Genomic DNA, 20,842 nt, shown 5'->3' with positions numbered 1-20,842 from the left:
CTTGGGTTTAACAGAGATGTGAACACAAGTTTCTTGAAACAAAAGTTATTGAGAATGGAAACATGACCAAAACCATCAATTGGTCGACTTTAAATGAAGCAGCCATACATATAGCAACACATAGAGATGTGCAGGTGCATGCAATAGTAGTGCATATGTGCAGAGGGGCGGAGAAAGTGCGCTCTGAACTGAAGCGTTTGGTTTACACCCTCCACTCTTGCACTGCTTGTGCTTAATAGGAAGGAAGTGATGAATCACACTCACTTATTTGTGGTAATGGTGAGTGTTCAAGTACAGATAGGGGCCTTTCTTTTTCACTCTATCACACACAGTCACACACCCTCTCACTAGAAATCACAGAGGAAGTGAACAGACATGAAACCTCAGCGCTTTGTCAATTTCTATCTGATGGAAGTCATGGATGAAAGTGCGTGATGTTAGATTATGTGAAATGACATGTTTCTGTCTCCTGTATTGCATCAGGACATGTAAGACATCTAGAGATGAGAGCTGAAACTGAATGTGTTTGATGCTTTTTATTCAGTCTTATCAGATCTGGGTTTGTATGTTGCAGAAATGAACATATGGGGGCTTTAAGAAATGTCCTCTTGTCATGATTTATGTGAATTGTACTGGAGCTCACGCAGAAACTAAGTTGCATTTTAACTGTCAATGTATGTGATCTATGTGTGTGGTTGCACTGAAATATATTTTAAATATATCTGCATTTTTTGAAAACATAGACTTCCGTAGCTGATTGCACATTTTCATGTCATGTGTTAGATGTCAAACATGGAACATGTACACCTGGAGAACTGAGGTTTCCCAACACATACATACACACACACTACATGTGTAATGCCCACATTTTGGGACAGGAAACATCAGGGTGTGCTCTCACTCAACACTTAATTTACCTCTCTCTTTCTCCCTCTTTCACTCTCATACACATACACTCGCACACATGTGCCTGCGCGTCACCGCTATTTAAGGGTGTGGAGACATTTCCCATGTGGTTTAAGTGGTTAAGCTTTGCAATTGTAAAGTGTGAAAGAAAAAAATATATCTGCCAGCGCTGCTCTACATAAAGACTCAAATGGATAAATTGGAGTGGGGGTGGGACCAATTAGAATGAGGCTTACTGAAGTGTTGGGCAGAAACTGGCAAAGTAAAAACAGAACCTTTTCACGCCAGAGGATACGTTTTCCATGAGCTGTGGTGCTCCTGCGGCTGACTCAGATATACTGACATTGATGAAATAATTGTCTTCTCTGAGCTCAAAATGAAGAGCAAAGGTCAAACAAAATGTTACTTGGGCTTACCAACTCCCACCTTCCTTCTTTCGCAATTTTCTTTGACATGGCCATCTCCTCTCTGACTCATCCTCCAGGTCTCAAGTGTATTGTGGTGAACCGCCGTTGAAATTCGCTCAATTTTAATATCGTTTTTCTCTCCCATATCCGGATTCCTCCCTTGTTCCATTTGCACACTCTTGCATGTCTCTCCTTAGCAAAGGTTACGTTCTACATCAATGTAGATAGCTTTACATTATGCATATTCCCTATCAAATATAAATGCGGCAGCTTTTTATAAAGAAAATATTGTAAATTACACAGAGTATTTCAATCTTTTGAGTTGAAATAGTTGGACAGAAATGCCTGACAGGAATACGAATGGGTTCTTTCTGCATTTAATGTGGCCTTTGGTTATTTTTTAACAAGCGATAGAGAAGACTAGTCATTAACTCACAGGCAGCTAATTGTGTGGTTGGTGCTCCAGTTTAAAAGAGTACAAAATTATTCTGGTGTGTTACATCAGGGTGCTTCAGCTCCTTTAATACAGGTTCACACAAGGTCAGTTTATCATTTTTAGAACTTTTCTCTATGATCCTGATGAAAATCTTTTGATAATTCACACTTGCATTTGGGCCCTTTTTGTTTTGACAGCATCACAGCAGTGTCCTCACGACAGGTGTTCGCTGTGACAGCAGGGATGGCCCTAATGTGTGCTGCCTCTTAATTTGTACCTCAAAACCTGTTAGCCACGCAACAGTTTGGGCTTTCCGTGTCTTCTTTAATAGCCTGAAATGGATGCAAGTGGAACTGACATAAGCCTGTGTGTTTATCTGTTATTGTCTGCCTCTTTGAGCATGTGCTATGGGTGTCCTCTGTGTGTGTTTTGAGATGCTGTGTGTGGGTACATGTGCATGGCATGGATGTGTGGGCTCGCTGTGTGTTTCATTTGATGCCCGCCTGCTATCAGTGTTTGTTTGGGGTTAAAAGCCCCTGTCTCTGAGGGTGTTAGCGGGGGTCATCTAAACCGGATCTGCTGCAGAATCGTTTGAGAGGCAGAAGCATAATCTGTAGCTGGCTTTGTGCTCTCAGATTAAAGTGATGATGTTTTAAACCTTTCTCATGGCTGCAATATGCCTTTGCTTCCCTCCCTGCTACTCAGTATGTGTGTGACAGCAGATCCACCAGGCCGGGTTCAGAAAAAGGACACCTTCTTCGCTATTTATGAAATGGGGAGCTTCAGCACATTATCTGAGACGACGCACACATGTTCTATTCATCTATTAATTTGCCATCAGCGGGGTGTAGCTATAGCGTATCTTCTCAGTGTTTGAGGGGAAACAGCTGCTAATCCTAATCCCCCCTTCTCCCCCCACGGGATTCTGTCAAATCACAGGCCCTTTAAAAAGCTCTGGCAGGCTGGTTGCAGGGCTGGTTGAGTGGCTGGCTGACTGGCAGCCTCTAAATGAGAGGATGGACCCACTCTCGTGACTGACATCCACTATAGGCCTCCAGAAAATGTCACTTGTTTGTACAAGAATGTACATTCACACACCAGAAATGTCCATAGCCAATTTGTCTCCAAAATAGATTGATCCCTAAACATTTGCAGAGAAGATGGTAGAGACCCTTTGGTTTACACAAGACCAAAACACAAAAATACAAACTTAAATATTCTTATCTCATCGCGAACTATCTCGGTTGCAGTAGCTCTGCCGGTCTAGGGTGTCAACTATTGGTTGGTTTTTTAAACCCATTCTTATCCACATGTTTAAAGGAATAGCTTGAGATTTTAGTTTTTTTGGTAGCTTATTTTAGCATAAAATCTGGAAGAGGGGAATAAAAAAGTAGTGGGAAAAAATACACTTCCAATACGCACACTTTAATTTGTACCCTTTATTTTTAATCTCAGCTATCTGTTTTTGCAAATTGAAAGGGTGCAAAAAAGAACAGGCAGATGGAAACACAGCTGCAACTGGAAGACTGAAACTGCAGAAAGTCCGGTCTCTGGATGCATCATTAGCTGAAGGTGACCAATCGAGAGTCACTGTGTTTGTAACAAATACAATTGAACGACAATTCAAGTTTGTCCAGAGTTTGGATCACTTGCAACTCTCAAAACCAATTTTTTTTATAAAAACCGAACGCAATTTCTCTCCTCTCAAACTTTGAAAGCTTGCACTACCATTTCTAACTTTTACTCTCCAGCACAAACACTAATATCTCTCTTGTCCATCAGCCGCTCTCACATCAATCATTTCAGATAATGACTCTCAGCTGGAAGAGAGCACAGGGACTCGGAGGCTGAGTAAAGAGTATCAGCCGAGACGCTTGCGTCTCCCCCCGTGTTCTTGGTATATAAGTATGAGATGGGGATGAGGAGTGTGCGAGCAACTATCAGTCATCAGCGTGAGGATTAGGGACTGTCATCAGAAGCCATATGCCTCATATTACCCTCATGGTGACACTAGATGAGGAGAGGGAAGCGAGCGAGGAGGAGGAGTAGGAGGAGGCTCGGGGGAAGGATTACACCCGCTCTAAGATTTCAGGGTAAAAGTCAGGTGGAGAACAGAGAGCCTGTCAAAGTCTGATAAATGCACAACAACTCTGCTGTATGAACGTACATTTTCAAATACACACAGATTTAAAACAATATGAGACATATAAGCCCTGCAGCACGAGCACTTTTCAAAACTGGGTTACTTGAACACAAAGCAGGTTCCTGTTGTAGAAATGTGTGTGTGCATGTATGCTAAGCTGCCTGTATGAAGAGTGCCATCGTAAAGCTCATTTGTCCATGTTTTGGGCCTGAGGCTATGCATTGCAGTACAATGGACACATATGCGCTCTTCATTGATCACATAGAAACAATAAGCACCAGCGTGTGTGTGTGTGTGTGTGTGTGTGTGTGTGTGTGTGTGTGTGTGTGTGTGTGTGTGTGTGTGTGTGTGTGTGTGTGTGTGTGTGTGTGTGTGTGTGTGTGTGTGTGTGTGTGTGTGTGTGTGTGTGTGTGTGTGTGTGTGTGTGTGTGTGTTGCAGCCACAGCAATACAGTAACAGTTTCCATGTGAGTCTCCTATTCATGAAGACACACATAAACACAGACAGACTGACAAGAATGCTGGCATATGCATGTCAACAAACACACACACACACACACACACACACACACACACACACACACACACACACACACACACACACACACACACACACACACACACACACACACACACACACACACACACACACACACACAGGAAACAGAGCTAGTGTGACTCATTAATTGACTCAGGTCTTGACAGTAAAAAATAACATCTGAAAACATTTACCGTATATTCATTAACATTTGGTCCAACTCATGACGAGAAGCACTTTAATGGATTTCTATCTCATGCACCTTGCCAGCTAGAGTAAGTCTGTGCTTCTTCATGTATACGTACCATGCAGATACGTGTTTCCAAACATGTCCTTCTCCTTCCCAATTCCACTTCCTCATTCATTCACCATAGTTCCTGTGTGCTGTTGCCACGGCTATTTTGGTGCATTGCACACAAAAAGAGGATTGGCTGAAAGTTTAAACAAGTTTATAGCAGTGAAAATAATAACGCTTTTAAGAGCTCCAAAGTTATACAAGGACACCTAAGTAATAATATCCAACTCCTAATGTATTCTTATTAAGGTTGGACTTGGATTTATGCTGTTTAGGTGGTTCTTTCATACGCAGATTTTGATTTATTTTGTGTCAAACCACAACGATTATTTTGCTGCTTTAACTATAAAGTATTCATGATCGTTTGATGTAAAAGAGATTCTTACATTAAAAATAATAACTTAAACTACAATATACTTTTGACAATATGCTGATGAAAGCAGTAGGCCTATATGTGTTCATATTCATCCTGATCTACTTTAAAGAAGTGCTGGATGGGATTCAAGCTTTAAAGAAGTGGATTTTTCTTTTTTTGTATGTGCAAGATTTAAGTTTCTACATCTCCGGACGTTGATGGTAATTAGACTGAATGCATTAGGAACCAGAGCTAGTTATGCTGTCTTTATCTCATTCAAAGTTATGAATATAAACATGTTTCATGTCTCATCTCATTACTTAATTAGCAACATTACACTGGCATGCTCAAAGACTGAGCGTGTTTGCTAGTTTTTACTCAGACCACCATGAAGATGGAGGCGAGGCAGAGAGGCACTTAGCATGTAAAACGACCATATGTGTGAGCATGAGTGTGGGCACAGAGAAATGGTATGCCTGTGGTCCTGCCTGTGCTCATGTGAGTCTCTGGGAGGCAGAGTATGACTTTGTTCATGCTGTAGTATATTTGTGTGCGCGATGGTCTACACGTGTGGGTGTGTGCACTTTTTCCGCTCGCTGTCACTCGCACTGCTGCTGCTGCTGACTCTTTGGTAACTTACACTGCCTGTGTGAGAGTGTGTGTTTCTGTGTGTGTGTTTAAGCTTTTGTTTAATTTCTACTTCCTGTTTTATTCTTGGCCTAATCCAAACGCAACACAGCTGTGCAGTCAGCCAGAGAAAGAGGGCTTGGGGGATGGGTTGCCAGGTCCTGGTGAGTGCAGCCATGCTCTACAACTGCTACCAACAGATGGAATGGAAATGGGGTTACCAGCTTGGGCTTATCTTCTCTTTGTAGGCCAGACTGACCCCCCCATCCGCTCATTTGGCCATAATACTATGCTTAAATCTCTATATTTTGGTGTTGGCTTTTTTTGTCTTTTCACAGTAGGATACATTGCCTAATGATGGCCATCACCGCCAGAAAAAGACAACGAAAGAGGAGTAGTGATAGATGATACATGCTAAATCAATATTTTAAGATAGTAAATCACAATTATGAGCCTTCTAAGTAAGAGACAAACAACCACCAACCAGAAATGGATAAAGCAAAGTTAATCTGTGCATTTTGCAAAATATTTGGTTCTGTAAGACTGGTAACGTCATCGCAGGACGACCCTACCTCTACAAAATTATGTTTCCAAACAACTTAACAGCCTTTTCGATAAGATATAGAAGGAAAAGGAACACATATGTAACACAAATACATGGTTTGGTTAAGGAGAAAACCATTGTTTGATAATTGATAACACAGGGCTAGTTGGTTGGAAACCTTAGCAATGGTAAGCTAACTGCTAACTCTCCACTTAGGCTAGCTCCAGTCAGTCATAACAGCTCCTGGAGATGCTACCTCTGGCATTTCATAAAAAGTAAACCAAACTACTTATCAAACATCAGCACAGCAACCAAACAACCATAACTCTCTTGATGACAGAAGGTTAAAAGTGCAACAAAGTTAATAGTGCAACAAAGCTAAAATGCTACATATAGCTGCCACGACTTGGACTCTCTTGCTCTCCATCAACGGTCAATTGGTTATTGGCCGTATTTTCCGAGTTTGGTCACACTAAGAAAGTTGAGCTCCACAACGATTTTTGCAGATCTGCTTCTGATTGAAATGAATATGCCATTACATGTTACCACTTTAAGAGCAAGACTAACCACACCTAACATCTCATATCTTTGACCTTTGATCTCAAAAGGGTTGGCATATAATCTCTAGATCTTTATTACAATTTCAACGAATGTAGAATAAAAACACATCTTAAGTGTCTTTTCTCTTTTGGGAATGGGTTTCTATCATCTACTAACATCAGATTTCTTCCAAGAAGTGGATGTATAATATCTGACCCACTTTTTAGAGGTAAACTAATATGAAAATATACCAAAGTAAATATTTCTCCATCCAAATCTCATTTCTACAGTTTAGTCTCATCTCGAGAGGTGGTTGATGCAGACAAATCTAACAAACTTGGTGCCCGAGACATACAAATGAAGCAGTATATTGATTAGATTAATATTTCAGATGCTGCTGTGTCTGTGTGTGATGAGGGCCATCAAAAGCTAAAGATGTGGACTCTAGAGCTCCACTGAAGTCAGCCCACTTCAGTCTCGCCTGCTTGTGGAGAGCCGAGACATCTCTCTCTGGTCTCTCTCCACACAGCACATTCATTATTAATCTTCCAGCCTCTCCCTCCTCCTCAGCTCAGCCAATTACAGCCGGGCCCCTGCGACTGCTGCCCGTCTCATTTGACGCTGCACTGGTTTGGCTTTGATGTCTCAATCAACACGAAAGAGCCGAGGACCGAGTCTTAATAGAGCAGAGGGGGATTATGTGACTGCCTGCCTCTGGGGGTGGAATCTTTTTTTATATATGTATGTTTAATTCATACTTTATTTTATTATCAGGAGACTTAGGGCCATGCTTTAGCCACTCTTTGCCCTGCTATCACAGTGACATGGTCTTTAATCCTGTTATTCTTTCATTTGGGGAGCCTTGGAGCAGAGCAGGCTACCCGAGGCCTCGCGCTCCTCCCTCCTGGGCTGCTTGCCTTTTCCTTCCTCTGCTCATTTCATGTGGAGAACGCCTTGATTAACCAGCAGCAGCCACTCTGCATGCAACACTGCCGTTTGGCATGAGGTCAGGCAGCTTTTCGCTCTTAAATGTTAATCTTTTTATGAGAGTTCAGAAGTCAGTTTGCTCTTAAATCAATTCAAGAAGTTACTAAAATATACCTACGCAAAGGGTTATGCATAACAAAATAATAGCTCATTAAATTAGCAGTCAAGTATGAATAAAAGCAAACAGTTGCTAAGATAAAGATTAGTTTTTTCCTCATTGACATTAAAGTAGTGTATGCCCAGCTCCCTGCTTGAGTCACTTATTTTTTTGAAGTTTGCTATTCAGCCTCAGTTGAATTTTTAATAATCCTTCCATCACTTCCCTACCTCAGGTCCCACCCGCTATTTGCAGCGCTGACCTTTAAAGCAGGAAGTTACTGTTAAAACAGCTACAGCAGCAACGACAACCTGCTTTACAGCATTTCTCATCAAGAGCGGCACATTTTCCTCCACCGACTCACAAGCATACGTTTAGGCTGTCACTTAAAGCCATGACTTCACTTGACAGTAATGGTGTCAAGCTAGAGACTCAATGCCTTTGACGTTTTACTGAATATTGGAAAAATCCATTTTGATTCTCCAGTTGTTTCCTTTACTGTGAATGGCAAAGGGAGAACATTACATAAAGCTGTGATGTAATGTTATGAGCATGACTCAAAGCACCGGAGAACCCCACGCAGAAGACACATCTCAAAGCGGGTTTCTTTAAGAAAAGACAACATTGCATACATTTATTAGGGATGGACGCCAATTCCAATACATGCAAATCACCATTGTCCTTTAAATGTAGTGTTGACATTATTGCAAACACTTGTCTCCCTGCTGTTTTGTGTATTATATTTTTATTATCTTAGGATAAAAAAAAACATTAACAATTACATGGGATGCCTTGTTCTGCATAATTTAACGTATACACAGTGGGAACAGGAATGGCAATGCTTTAGACATCATCACAGCCTCTTCATAACCCCGCCCACCCCAAACCCACTGCCCGCATGCAGTTTGCACTGCACAAAGACCAAAAGTCACGTGAGACAGCCTGCAAAGAGCACAAGAAGCATTCACAGTAAAGGAGGATAGGAAGGAAGGAGGATAGGATGGAGAGTAAAAGATGAGAGGAGAAGGAGGGGAGGAGGAGAAGAGAGGGAGTGAAACAAAGTGACTGCAGCACTGGCCTTGGTTTAGACAGGAGAAGGAGCAGCATAGTCCTAGTATTTCATTCCAACTTCTCCCACACTTCAACTCCCGTCTCCTGATTGTGGTACTCTTTCCATTGTCTTTGACACAAAAAAAGTTTGTTTATATATGCATGTATATATGTATATACATATGCGTATGTATATAGATATATATAAACACATTTTTATAGCTACAGCACCTTTTCCCATGGGGCAACAGTGTCAATACCTCGCGCATGGTACATGGCCGTGCCAAATAAAAAAAATAAAAATAAAAAAACAATATATTGGTCAGGCTATTTACCTTTTTTTCCCTAAAATTGGCATTTGACATGATATTCTATTGCCGTCTGGGGAGGGAAGGGACAAAAGGTTCTTCTTTTGAGTTTATATTCAAGTTTTCTCCTTTTTTTCTGGTGTATAATTTCTTCTTCTCCTGTTTAAAAAGAGTTCACACTTTTGTGATTTGCGTGTGCTGCTCTTCATCAAAAGGTTCATTTTCCGGATCAGAGTCAGTGGTGTCAGAGTATCGATAATGGTCTGGCTCATTGTCGCTAACGTCCGGGGTGACGGATGTCGAAGTGTTTGCCTCAGAATTCGAAGGCTCCTCCACGGTTTTCGTAAAATACAACTTCACCTGCAATTGAATCAGAAACAAAACCTATCATTTCCGTTCCAGTAGAAATCAAAGTTCAAAATAATGAGATAAAGAGATAATGAATCCCTCCATCCAGCAAATATCTAACTTAAATCCTTACCTTGAAGTTTGGCGAGAAGTAGCGGTTAGCTTTGTCTTTGTTGGCCTTGTCCAAGTCGTTCTTGGTGAGCGTCAGGATGAGGTAGTCCCTGTCCCTGTCCCGGTCGCTTTCCCTGCCGCTCTCCCTGCCGCTGTCCCTGCCGCTGTCCCTGCCGCTGTCCCTGCCGCTGTCCCTGCCGCTGTCCCTGCAGCTGTCCCTGCACTCAGCGTTCTGCGGCGGGCCCGGGGCCGGGACCCCCTGCTGGCTGTCTACATTGTTCACCGCCCCGTTCTCCAGCTTGTCCACGCTCTCCTCTGGTCCAGGGATGAAGTAGGTGTTCACCCAGAAGTGAAACATCTTGTCCTGCAGGTGAAGAGAGAAGAGATGTGATGAGCAATTTGTCAAAAAAGATAATTAAAAAGGATCTCTTCAGTACAGCTGACGTTGTTCTATTTTTGTAATGCCAACAGTCATTACCAAGCTTTTAACCACTGTTGTTTTAGCAAACAATACACAAACATAAGTAGTGGGGACCATTTTTGATGTGGAATTTGTTAGTATTTATGGCAGCAAGTGGGAACAACTGAAAATAAACTACAGCTATTATCACGCCCTTGCATGGAAAATAAAACCCCTTCTATATTCACATGTTTATGTTTTCATGAGGTCCGTTGACAATACAAAGAAAAAAAAACACAGTGGCGCCAGTATTACTTTTTTAAAAGCATAATTGTTGACACACATCTAAGAGAGAACGCTTTATGAAATGCCTGCTAATTGTTGCCTGACCTAAGAGTAGTTATAACACACAACGGATGAAAGCAGCTCTAAACGACGGAGAGACATTTGCCGTTAACCGACAATGACAGCCGCTTGAACACACGCCCACACAACTAACCTTCTTCATCATCTTATTTTGTTTATGGAAGAACTCCACTTTGATGTCTCCACAGACTGGCAGCGGCTGGGGGAATTCGAAAAACATGTGCTTGTCCTCGCGCCGTGTGTGACCGGGGTTCGACGTGTGAATCTTCACTTTGAGCTGGTACACCACGAACTGGGGATCTGCAAAAAGAGTCAACGTTGCACCGAAGTGGGGGAAGATGGTAAGATTTGTGAGGAGAGAGAGAAAACACAAGAAGGAGAGTTAGTGAAAGAAGATGCAGGGAGTGGATCAAGAAGGGCAAGACGGGGTTATTGCATGAGTTTGAGCATAGCACACCACCTCCCCCCTCTAAATAAGTGTAAAACATGACAGGAAAAACATTTGCTTTGATATTCGATTAATCGTTCAAGTCGTTTTTCATGCAACAATGTCAGAAAATGCTGTTTTCAGCCTCTCAAATATGGAGATGTCCTGCTTTTCTCTGCTATAAATGATTTAAAAAAACACAACATTTATAGACATCACCTTGGACTTTGAGAAACTGGGATGGGCATTTTACACTATTGTCTGACATTTTATAGACCAAACGATTAACCGTCAGATGAATCGATAAAGATAATCGTTAGTTGCAGCCCTTAAAAACATTAAAATTAAGGAGGTGAAAGGGAAAGACAACCCAATGTAACACCCAAAGAGACCCAGAACCAGAGTACAACCCTATTCTGATAAACAGTGATGGTTTTGCTCTTGGACCATGTTTAGAATCATTTGAACCCTTTCTACTTCCTGTCAGGGTGGGGGTGGTGAAGGAGAATATTATCCTGCTAGGCAACATGTCTACCTCACACTGCTCCTTCCCGGGTGGACCTCTGGGGTCATATAAAAGGCAAATTAGTGGAATGATAATAATGGATGAAAGGCTCATTTACCCCAATGCCAATTCCCTTTCCTGAAGCCCTGAGGGATCGGCTCGCTCCTGTTTTTAACGGTACTGTCCCCTTAGAGAGAAAGAAGGACATTATCACAAACAGGCCTCACAGCAGACACAGGAGCTCTGCACACACACTTACAGATATTAGCATCTACATAGCTGCTCTTAAAAACATGATACAGTACGTGGCTTTCGATGGAGATGTGCATCTTAACACATTTGACCTGGTGTGTTCAGAGATGCAGAAAGGGGACGGCGGAAAAGGGGGAACTTGAGATAACAGAAATGTTGAGTCATTCGTAACCAAAATATTGAATCGGCTACTCGTGTTTTAAATCAATATGGTTGGCTAAAAACCTGAGGCAAAAAAGGGTGATGGTGTGCGTGTGTGTATACATGTATTGCAAGACTCAGAATAGGGTCTTTTTTTGAAGAGTGTTAAGAGGAAAAGAAAGGATCAATACAGTCTGTTCAGCACAGTCAGGTGTTAAAGGGGAAAAAGCCACAGAAGTTATGGAAGAAGATGCATTTTTTCTGAAAGACTGTTAACATATAAAGCCCCAAAAATATGTAACTCACACATTTTGAGGAGAAAACAAGATTATATTAGATTTGTAACCCTTAAAAAAACCATAGCAGAGAAATATTAAACCCATCTACCAGTCAAATACACACAGAGTCACGCGTTGAAAAGCATGCACATAAAGGGGAACAAGCGTCATTCTCTGCTAAACGTTTTTTACCCAATGTCTATCAAATGTCTCCAGTAGAGACAAGACATTATTTTAGAGGATGCGAAAAGCTCAAATAAATAACTCGATTTTAAGTTTTAGTTTCTGCCCACTACAGTCGAACTGCATGTGCCACGGTTATGCTTACACACCATACGGCTCAATCTCTGAACAAACACGCAGTGGTATAAGTACTCATGACTAAGCGCCTGAACTCACTACAGACACTCATTAACACTTAAATGTTCAAATAAAATCATTGACTAAAGTGTATTTCCTTAGCTGACTTTAAGTTACTTCCTGGTTATGTGGGAGGGGAGCACATACAACCTATCTGGTGTTACTGTGCTGTCAGAGTTGGTGCTCCACTCTGTTTAAACAGTGAATACTGTGCACAGCAAAGTCATACGCAGCAGAAAATGAAAGCAGAACCCGAGTCCAATAAACTCAATCCTCATGAGGAAGCTACACATATTTTAAAAAGATGCACGAAAGCTCAACTTTGCCATAGCTTCTGAGATTGTAACAGAAAAATGCAATCAATCTCCTTCAGTGGGAGAAGCCAAAGAAATGACATCCTATGATTTTAATAACATTTGAGAATGAAATCTTACAACGTAGAGCCTATCTGATTGAAATAGTTTTTTTTCCCCGAGGTTTTTTTAAGTGGGCAGAGAATAATTTGGCCTGCAGGTAGCAACTAGATGACTTAATCATTAAGGAGCCGCCCCTTGGGAGTCAAAGAGGTCCAAAAACACAAATGTAAGCCAAACTCGCACCGGACGCCTGGACTCCACCAGAGCTGACCTGCAGCGTGGGGGAGCGCCGCGGTAACCACACATCCCGGGCTCTCAGCATGCCTACGCACTAGCTTGGAGTTAAAGTGACTCACTGCAGGTGCCCCCGCTGAACATGGGGAGAGTCTCGAACACCATTTTATGGAAGAGGAGCGCCACGGGCTTGTACTCCAGCTGGTTCTTCAGTAGGTAGCTGTAGTAGTAGACGTAGCGGCGCTGGCTCGGGATCGTTACGCCCTGCAACAAACAAACGGTGACAAGGTTTAGAGATTTCAGATTTTCTATACATCCTACATCTTCTGTCAAGTCAGGGCTCGACAGTAACGGTTGCCAGGTTGCCATTAGCAACCATTCAGAAAAAATGTCAACCACTTCTTGGCCTTTGGTTGCCATCAGTGGCAACCCGTTTTTAAAATAAAGAAATAAGGACAGCAAACGGCAAAATGTGCACCCCAAAAGAGATAAATGTTAATTATTTGTTGTGACCAGTCGGCACCTGATACTTAAGTTGCACGTGCATTGGTGTGATTACGGAGCCAGAAAGCGATGCACGTTTACTCGTGTGCACGGTGTGTTTGTTTTACAAAAAAATGGCGAAGCAAATTAAGTTGTTTGACTGTGGGGTAAAAAGTTTGGCCAACCCGTCAACATCTCAAACGAATGTTCAAAGTGATTCAACTGATAAAGCGCAAGATGAACCCGAACGAAAAGCAAAGAGGAAATGTGCAAAATCTTGGGAGGCGAAATATGTACATTCTGCTCCGTTGTGCATTCACTTCTGGTAAAAGTTCCTTCAAAATAAGAGTCCCGATCTTATTACTACCAAAATAAAAGTGCTAAACGAAACTTTATCATAGGAAAAATTAATTAATCACTTCTATAAAAAGGTAACACATTTGAAATATAGTAAGACATATTAAAAGGTAATTTACAGCATTAATAATGAATATCTAATTCTTAACTGTGAATGGTTTTCATTTATTTAACATTAGAAATGTATTAGATAATGACAGAACCACAATCCAAGACTTCAATGCTGAAGGGCCAATGGATCTATGGTGGGGGTCAGCACAAAGGTCAAGAAACCCACATTTGAAAGGGAGACAACGGATGACCAAGAAACTAGTGACTTGCTCAATTCATTTGTGAGGGATCTGTGAAGAACAGGACAACAGCTGCACTACTGGTATTTTGTATACCAGCAATTGAGGGTGGACAAGTTTATTACCACTTAAGTTTCAAATAGGCGAATTGTGTTAATTACTTATTGTAAAGCATTTGAACATTCTTTTGTGACACATTTTCATTATTAAAGGTGGGGTAGGTAAGTTTCAGAAACCGGCTCGAGTGCACTAAAATTTGAAAGTACACAGCCGAAAAGAATCCGCCCCTTCCGTCAGACTTCCTTACAGAGCACCTCCTCCAACACACATGAACGCGCACATGACGTCAGCAGACTGGTGAAAGTGGCCGACTGTTGCTGACGAATCATTGAAGTACTGCTGCAATGCACGCCCAATGATGGCACGCCCAATGATGGCACGCCCAATGAGGGCACGAGATACATTTGTGCGTGCACAAGATGGAAGGCTGACAGACAGGGCGGCAATGGTTGTACTTTTTACAGTACTACGGCTTCCACAGATAAAAAATGTTTATGGATTTTTTGTCAAAGCACTTAAGATATTCATTGCTATCGGATGTTAAGAGCATTCTATGGAATATAACAAAAAGTGTATCTCGAGCCGGTTTCTGAAACGTACCTACCCCACCTTTAAGTTGATGTATAACTGTATAGTATCTTAATTATTTAAAATATAAGGTGACTAAAAATGACAACCGTATTTTCAGTTTTGGCAACCAAAAGCTGATGCCTGGTTGCCAGCCTGGCAACCACTTTTAAAAGTTAGCGTTGAGCCCTGTGTCAAGTGTTTGCAAATATACCTGAATATTTGCAGATTTTTTAGATATGAAAATAGACATTTTTCACAATCTTCTGACATTAAATGGACAAAATGACTAATCAAGGCAATAGTTAGCAGCGCCGTGGATTATTAATCATTAGTTTCAATTATTGTCATCATCAATTAATCTGACGATATTTTCTAGATTCATTTAATGGTCAATGACATTTTAAAAAGTTGATTATTTCGTCTCGTTTCTTCAGTAAGAAAATCTTAAGATATTTTTTATATGATGTAAAACAGACATATTTTAAGCAGAAAAAAAGCACCTTATTTAACCTAAATTGATCAATATAGTTAGTGATAGCTTTTCTATCAGACGCTAATCTATTAATCATTACAGCCCTAAATCGCAAAAATTAATTTAAGGTTGTGTGGGGGCATTTGCCCTCAGAATGACTCCTCACCTTCTTGTCCCTTGTCCTGACTTCTCCGTAAAAGTCGAGCGCTTCTTGGGCATCCAGGAATTTGCCGCGATGGAGGAGATAGGCGCAGATCATGACTCCGGTGCGGCCCTTCCCGGCCTTACAGTGGATGGCCGCCACGTGATTGTCGTCCTCGCTGAGCCACTGGTCCAGGTCTTCGCAAAAGGGCTTAATGAGCTCCAGCTGAGGAGGGTTGTGGTCTTCGAAGGGGTACTGTGCAACTGATGCGGGACGGGATGCAGGCCCACGCAAAGATGTCACCAGAGAAGAAAAGAAATGTGGACACAGAGCAGACAGGTCAGGGGAGCAGCGACAGGGACGAGCACACAGGAGACACTTTGTGGATTTTAAATCGACCTTCTGTGTCATCAGACTTTTAGGTCACAGTTTGTTTTTTCATGTAAAGCAGCCTACCTCTGCAGTTAAATTTGGCAGCATCGTAGTGTCTTTCTGCGCAGCTGAAATGGAAAGAACAAACTACAGTTAGAGCACCCACAAAGAGGAAGTTATTAAGTGAGCAGAGCATTCAGTTCGGGTGAGAACAAAATGTGGAACACTTACAGGTTGTAGATTTTGTAATGGTTTTTATGCTTTGAATCCAAAAACCTGTTTGGAGAGAACACAATATATTTAGAATAGAAAACAATATTCTGTGTTTTTTCTTACACCTCCCTTCTCTATGATCACACAGTAACTCACCGTACTACGTCGTCTATATTGTTTCTGTACACGCCTTCGAGTCTCTCTGCTGGAAAGCCCATAGCAATGATGTTTGGGTAGATATCTGTTCAGGGGGGGGTTAAGGAAATGTACATTGTGCATGACTGTAGAAATCAAGCCTATTCAGAAAAGGAGGCATTAAGGCGGCACTACAGAGGCACCCGGCACCACATCTTTAACTTTGCCATAAGAGCACAATTGCAAGAATGCAGAGGCAGGCAGCAGAGCGAGAAAAACTTTCGGCCTATGTCAACATTTTGGTTGTGGACAAATGGGAGCAGAGAGGAGCGCTGCTGATCAGTGTGTGTGTGTGTGTGTGTGTGTGTGTGTGTGTGTGTGTGTGTGTGTGTGTGTGTGTGTGTGTGTGTGTGTGTGTGTGTGTGTGTTGTGACAGATGGCCTTGACAGTGAGAAGCAGGCAGAGAGGAGTCACAGAGCTCCTGCACGAGCCAGGCCCACATGTGGGTGCACGAGGAGAGTCTCCGCTCCCTGACCTGCATTTATATTTAGAGCCCAAAGTTATATTGGGATGATCGCAAATGTTCGGCTTATCTCTCTTTCGAGCTCAGCCGGAACAATTTGAATATCTATGAGATCGCACATAGGCCCCGCATGAAGACACAGGTCTTTCTTTTTTTCACTTCAGACAGAAAATCTCTGTGCTATGCCTGCACCGGCAGCAGGGGCTAATTGTTGCATTTCTATGACGTGAGGCAACGAACGAGACGGTTAACAAACCACAAACACCAGATTCCACTGCCGACTTCAAGTTGCACCGCCTTGTTCGTGCTACACCTGCCTTTAGAAGTTGCCTTACATCTTCAAACGGGGCTCCATATTTCAGCGCAGGATGGAGATGGAAAATGTCGTGGCCAATTACACGGTGACATACATACAATCTTAAAAAGGCACACATCAGTGTCATGTTGCATATAAAAGAATAATTGATCTGGCACGCATGTCTTTGATGCTCCGCTGCATCGCCTACCTGTAACTGAAGTCTGCTCGTCGGTATAAGCTGTGGGATTTCACACTTTAACCACTGACTAAAGGGCGACCTTTTCTTACACATCCTGTGCCACGGTGACAAAAATAGGGGAAAAAAGCTGAATATTTCTAATTGGATGTTTCATTTTGAGCACAACTTATTTTCCCAGAGACAAATCACTTTTTAACTGGTCCGAAAAATTTGACACACACATCCGACAAGTCTGGCTTAGCTAGTGTGTGCGCACATTAAAAGTACCTGCACATGCAAAAACCCACAAGAACAACAATTTCCATGGCACACACACACACACAGTTCACGGTTCACATGTAGACCGAAATATCCACGTTGGCCCATATATCCAAGGATTAATTCAATTTCAAACATTTTTAGCTAGAAAAAATAAACATGACAATCTTCATTAAACCCCTGTAAAAGGAATTCATTAAGGACCCCAGCGCAGCTTTACGCAGCTAAGGTATGCTCAACACAGGCTTTTTTGATGCATGAATTCAAGCCCAAAAGCAAATCTATGGTATTATTTGCATCCTGCCAAGCTACTTCCCTGTAGCTCACGCCAGAGAAGCCTATCTGTACATACTGTGCCATAATCCCGTCCATTAATGCCTCAAAGACCTAATTAGGAGCCAAATGCAGCTTTTCCATGCTATTTGACGGGCTATGCTAACCCTTGGACCTACTGGCAAAGTGATCCCAGTCAGGCTATTCTAAGTGTTTTTAAAAAGCTCCAGAGCTCCCAGGAGAGCCTCAGCCCAGGGCATGGGGGGGGCTTGCTCTCTGCAGCTGGGAGGAAACGCACATACGGGACCCCCGACGGAAGCTCCAAGTAGGAGGAAAAAAGAAAAGAAAGAAAATCTACCGTTTCAGGCACGCCTTTTCTTTAAAGCCAGCCCTGCCTCAGCTCTATGCATACGCCAAATCCACAACTGAGCAAGAGAGAGGGGGGGAAAGGGAGAGTGGGAACCGGCAAGCGCCGAGTGAGGAGGGGGTGGGGAGGACAGGAAAGGAGGAGAGCAGAGGAACGGGGGCAAGCAGAGGGAGGGAGAATTAGAGTGGGAGCAGTAAAGAAAAATAGCAAAGGAGAGGTGGTGGGTTGAGAGGGTAAGAGAGCACTCAGACAGCAACACTGATACAAGATCACTGGCAACTCTATTTTAAGGGCAATTCCCAGAACTGTGATATTGCATTACATAACTGCAGAGAGCCCATATTGTTTTTAGACACCATGCCAAAAATGATAAAAGAGATGGTTAGAAAGGGCCCACATCTGAACAAGAGGAGACTTATAGCCAAAGAAAGATGCCACTTTTGAGTTTCGGGCCCCCTTCACAAAGCTCCAGAGGCTTCACCACATTAGAAAACCAGGTGAGAAACATCTGATCAAATATTGTGACCTGCATTTCAGCATCTGCAGTCACACATTTTGTTTGATATGTATCATCTGAGTCAAGGTAACTAGCGTTTCCATTGTTCTACAGTAGGAAGAAAAACACTTTTAAGCAATGTTAATGCAACATACTGATAATAGCCCGAGGAAATGATGTCCTTAAACACCAAGGTTCGTTCAAATAATGCTTTGTTCAGGTCCAGAAATGGCTCAGACTTCAAATTATTTAAATTATCTGTGAATCTGCCCGAATAGGAATCTCAATTAGTCAATGAATCAGTCTATGTCAAAAAGCAAGGCAATTCCAACCAATTTCCGAATGCCCAAGCTGACTTCTTCATATATCTTGCAATCGACAGTCACAACACAAATATATTCATTTAATATCATATTCGTAAAATTAAGCAAATCAATGTCAGATTTAAGTAGCTGGAAAAATAGTTTGCAACCAATTATTAATGCTAAAAAATATCAAAATTAGGCCTCAAAAAAGGTGTTTTGAGACCCTGATAAGTATACATCACACTGTAACCATGACCCATGGCTCAGCATGGCCACACATTTTGCATTTAGTTTTCCATGGTCAACCACATCATTTGGTAATTTAGTTTATCACCAGCCAAAAAACCAAAGCACCAACTTCAGTACCAGCCATACTGCAGTAGGGAACCAGGTCAACTATCAGTGGTAATAGATGAGAAATGAGCCCTGCAGAGGGGCCTGAAATAGCTATTCTTAAAGCTGAAAATGATTGTATCTCCATAAAAAGGCAAAGGAAAAACGTTAATTAGATTTTCACAGATGTGTTCAGGATCCAATGACTACTCACCCACAGAGGACACAGGTGAGGGAGGCAAAGGGGTTAGTGTCTTCAGAAATGTGCATCATTAACCTAGAATATAGTCAAATAACTACAAATAGATAATATGAACTTAATAAACATGAAGTAAAACGACATCCTGAGATAAATACCTGCCTTAAAAAATGACTTCATGTCTCTTACAATTTCACAACCTCTAGCTAGGTATTTTGGTGACAGGTATGCAAGTTACATGCCCTGTCGTCATTTCTAACCCATACTAACGTCCATTTGAACGGGGTTTTCCAGCTATAACATGACTATGACATTTATGCGTGCTGGTTTGACAGATCCACCATCTTTCAAACATGCCGGGTGACAGCAAAGCTGCGCTGTCTGACCAACTAGCCAGCTTGCTAAGTAGCAGAGGAGCTAACTACCTCACGTTACTGACACTTCTGCCTACAGTTCTCCTATTCAATGCAGCTATTACATATTACTAGTCATTGTTCCGGGTGAAAATAAGAAACACAAGGAAGGATACATGTTAAGTCCAGGTCGAAGCCATCCTCTTGATATCTCCTTTTGTTCCGGCTGACCATTTCTTTTATAATCGCAGCCATTGTAGCAGGTGACAGGAGTCTATATGGGGTAAATGATGAAAATAGGTATTTCTAGTATTATCTGTCTGGCCGTGTATGTTGCAGTCAGAGGGTCCGCTCTGTGAATTTTGCAGGGTCCTCGCAGAAAAGTGCTAGCCAGCAGAGCTAGCCGTGGATGTCGGTAGGATTAGAAAGGCTTCCTCTGGATCATAAAGACGGGCCTTGCTCTGCTCCTCCGTGCAGGCCCGACTTCGCCAATCCTGCAATTCGTCTTGCAAACAGTCCCGAATAAAATACATGCAGTTGTCCTTTAGATACCAGACACCGTCCAATCCGATGGTTCAATCGCAGCCGCTGAGATTGACAGCGAGAGGACCGAGTATTCGCCGGTTCCCAAAAACCCGTATCCAAGTCACTCAAACGGAGCTAGCTCGCTAGCTAACGAGCTAGCCAGCACTAGCAACAATAGCTAATGCCACCTCCTTTTTCGATCCAAAAGCCTCCTAACGATTCAACATTGTCATCGACTGATTGCCAAGAACACATCTGAAAAAAGTGACAGGCTCCACCTTAAATGTATAAAGACTATACAACGATCAGAAATCTGCACAGATTGGTTTGACAGTTCCGTCCCGGGTAATCATCTTCTTTTCTCGTTCCTCTCTCCAGCTGAACTCTCAGGCTCCCATCATGGCCTCCACCGAAGGAAAAAAAGAAGGTAGAGCAGGCTGGGATTTTAGAACAAATATCCCGCCGCCTTCGCTGTATAGTCCCACGCTTTCATTGAAATTGGCAATGCGGCGTTAATTCATTTTGTCTCAACAATTAATACTACATTGTAGTGAATACACATTAAATGTGTAATTTTTTTTTAATCCATAAACAGCGGAAAAACCGAGT

General features: G+C 42.2%; 1 protein-coding gene across 2 annotated transcripts; it reads right to left on the bottom strand.

Moving 5' to 3' along the window:
- Nucleotides 1-8,986: 8,986 nt before the first annotated feature.
- On the bottom strand, nt 8,987-20,727 carry LOC117459599 (phosphatidylinositol 3,4,5-trisphosphate 3-phosphatase and dual-specificity protein phosphatase PTEN). Of its 2 annotated transcripts, XM_034100527.2 has the most exons (10): nt 19,885-20,725; nt 16,126-16,210; nt 15,988-16,032; nt 15,841-15,884; nt 15,409-15,647; nt 13,133-13,274; nt 11,508-11,576; nt 10,591-10,757; nt 9,714-10,055; nt 8,987-9,592 (listed from the first exon to the last, which is right to left on the bottom strand). In XM_034100527.2, the coding sequence occupies exons 1-10, from the start codon at nt 19,961-19,963 to the stop codon at nt 9,407-9,409; spliced, it is 1,398 nt and encodes a 465-aa protein (XP_033956418.1). In that variant the 5' UTR covers nt 19,964-20,725; the 3' UTR covers nt 8,987-9,406. The 2 variants fall into 2 exon arrangements, with proteins under 2 accessions (XP_033956418.1, XP_033956419.1); XM_034100528.2 differs by lacking the exon at nt 11,508-11,576 and having other exon boundaries at nt 19,885-20,727.
- Nucleotides 20,728-20,842: the final 115 nt, after the last annotated feature.

This window comes from Pseudochaenichthys georgianus, chromosome 15 (assembly GCF_902827115.2).
Source record: "Pseudochaenichthys georgianus chromosome 15, fPseGeo1.2, whole genome shotgun sequence".
NCBI classification, from domain to species: Eukaryota; Metazoa; Chordata; class Actinopteri; order Perciformes; family Channichthyidae; genus Pseudochaenichthys; species Pseudochaenichthys georgianus.
The sequence above is the reverse complement of the archived record's forward strand: the minus strand, read 5'-3'. Positions and strand labels throughout refer to the sequence as shown.

What these genes read in the sequence shown, in the direction of transcription:
- LOC117459599 (XM_034100527.2), bottom strand. Translation starts at nt 19,963, where the DNA reads ATGGCTGCGATTATAAAAGAAATGGTCAGCCGGAACAAAAGGAGATAT. An exon ending in AATATAGACGACGTAGTACG is followed by an intron (nt 16,033 to 16,125) that starts GTGAGTTACTGT and finishes CTCTCCAAACAG; the next exon opens with GTTTTTGGATTCAAAGCATA. An exon ending in GAAAGGGAATTGGCATTGGG is followed by an intron (nt 10,758 to 11,507) that starts GTAAATGAGCCT and finishes CTCTTTTTGCAG; the next exon opens with ATCCCCAGTTCGTGGTGTAC.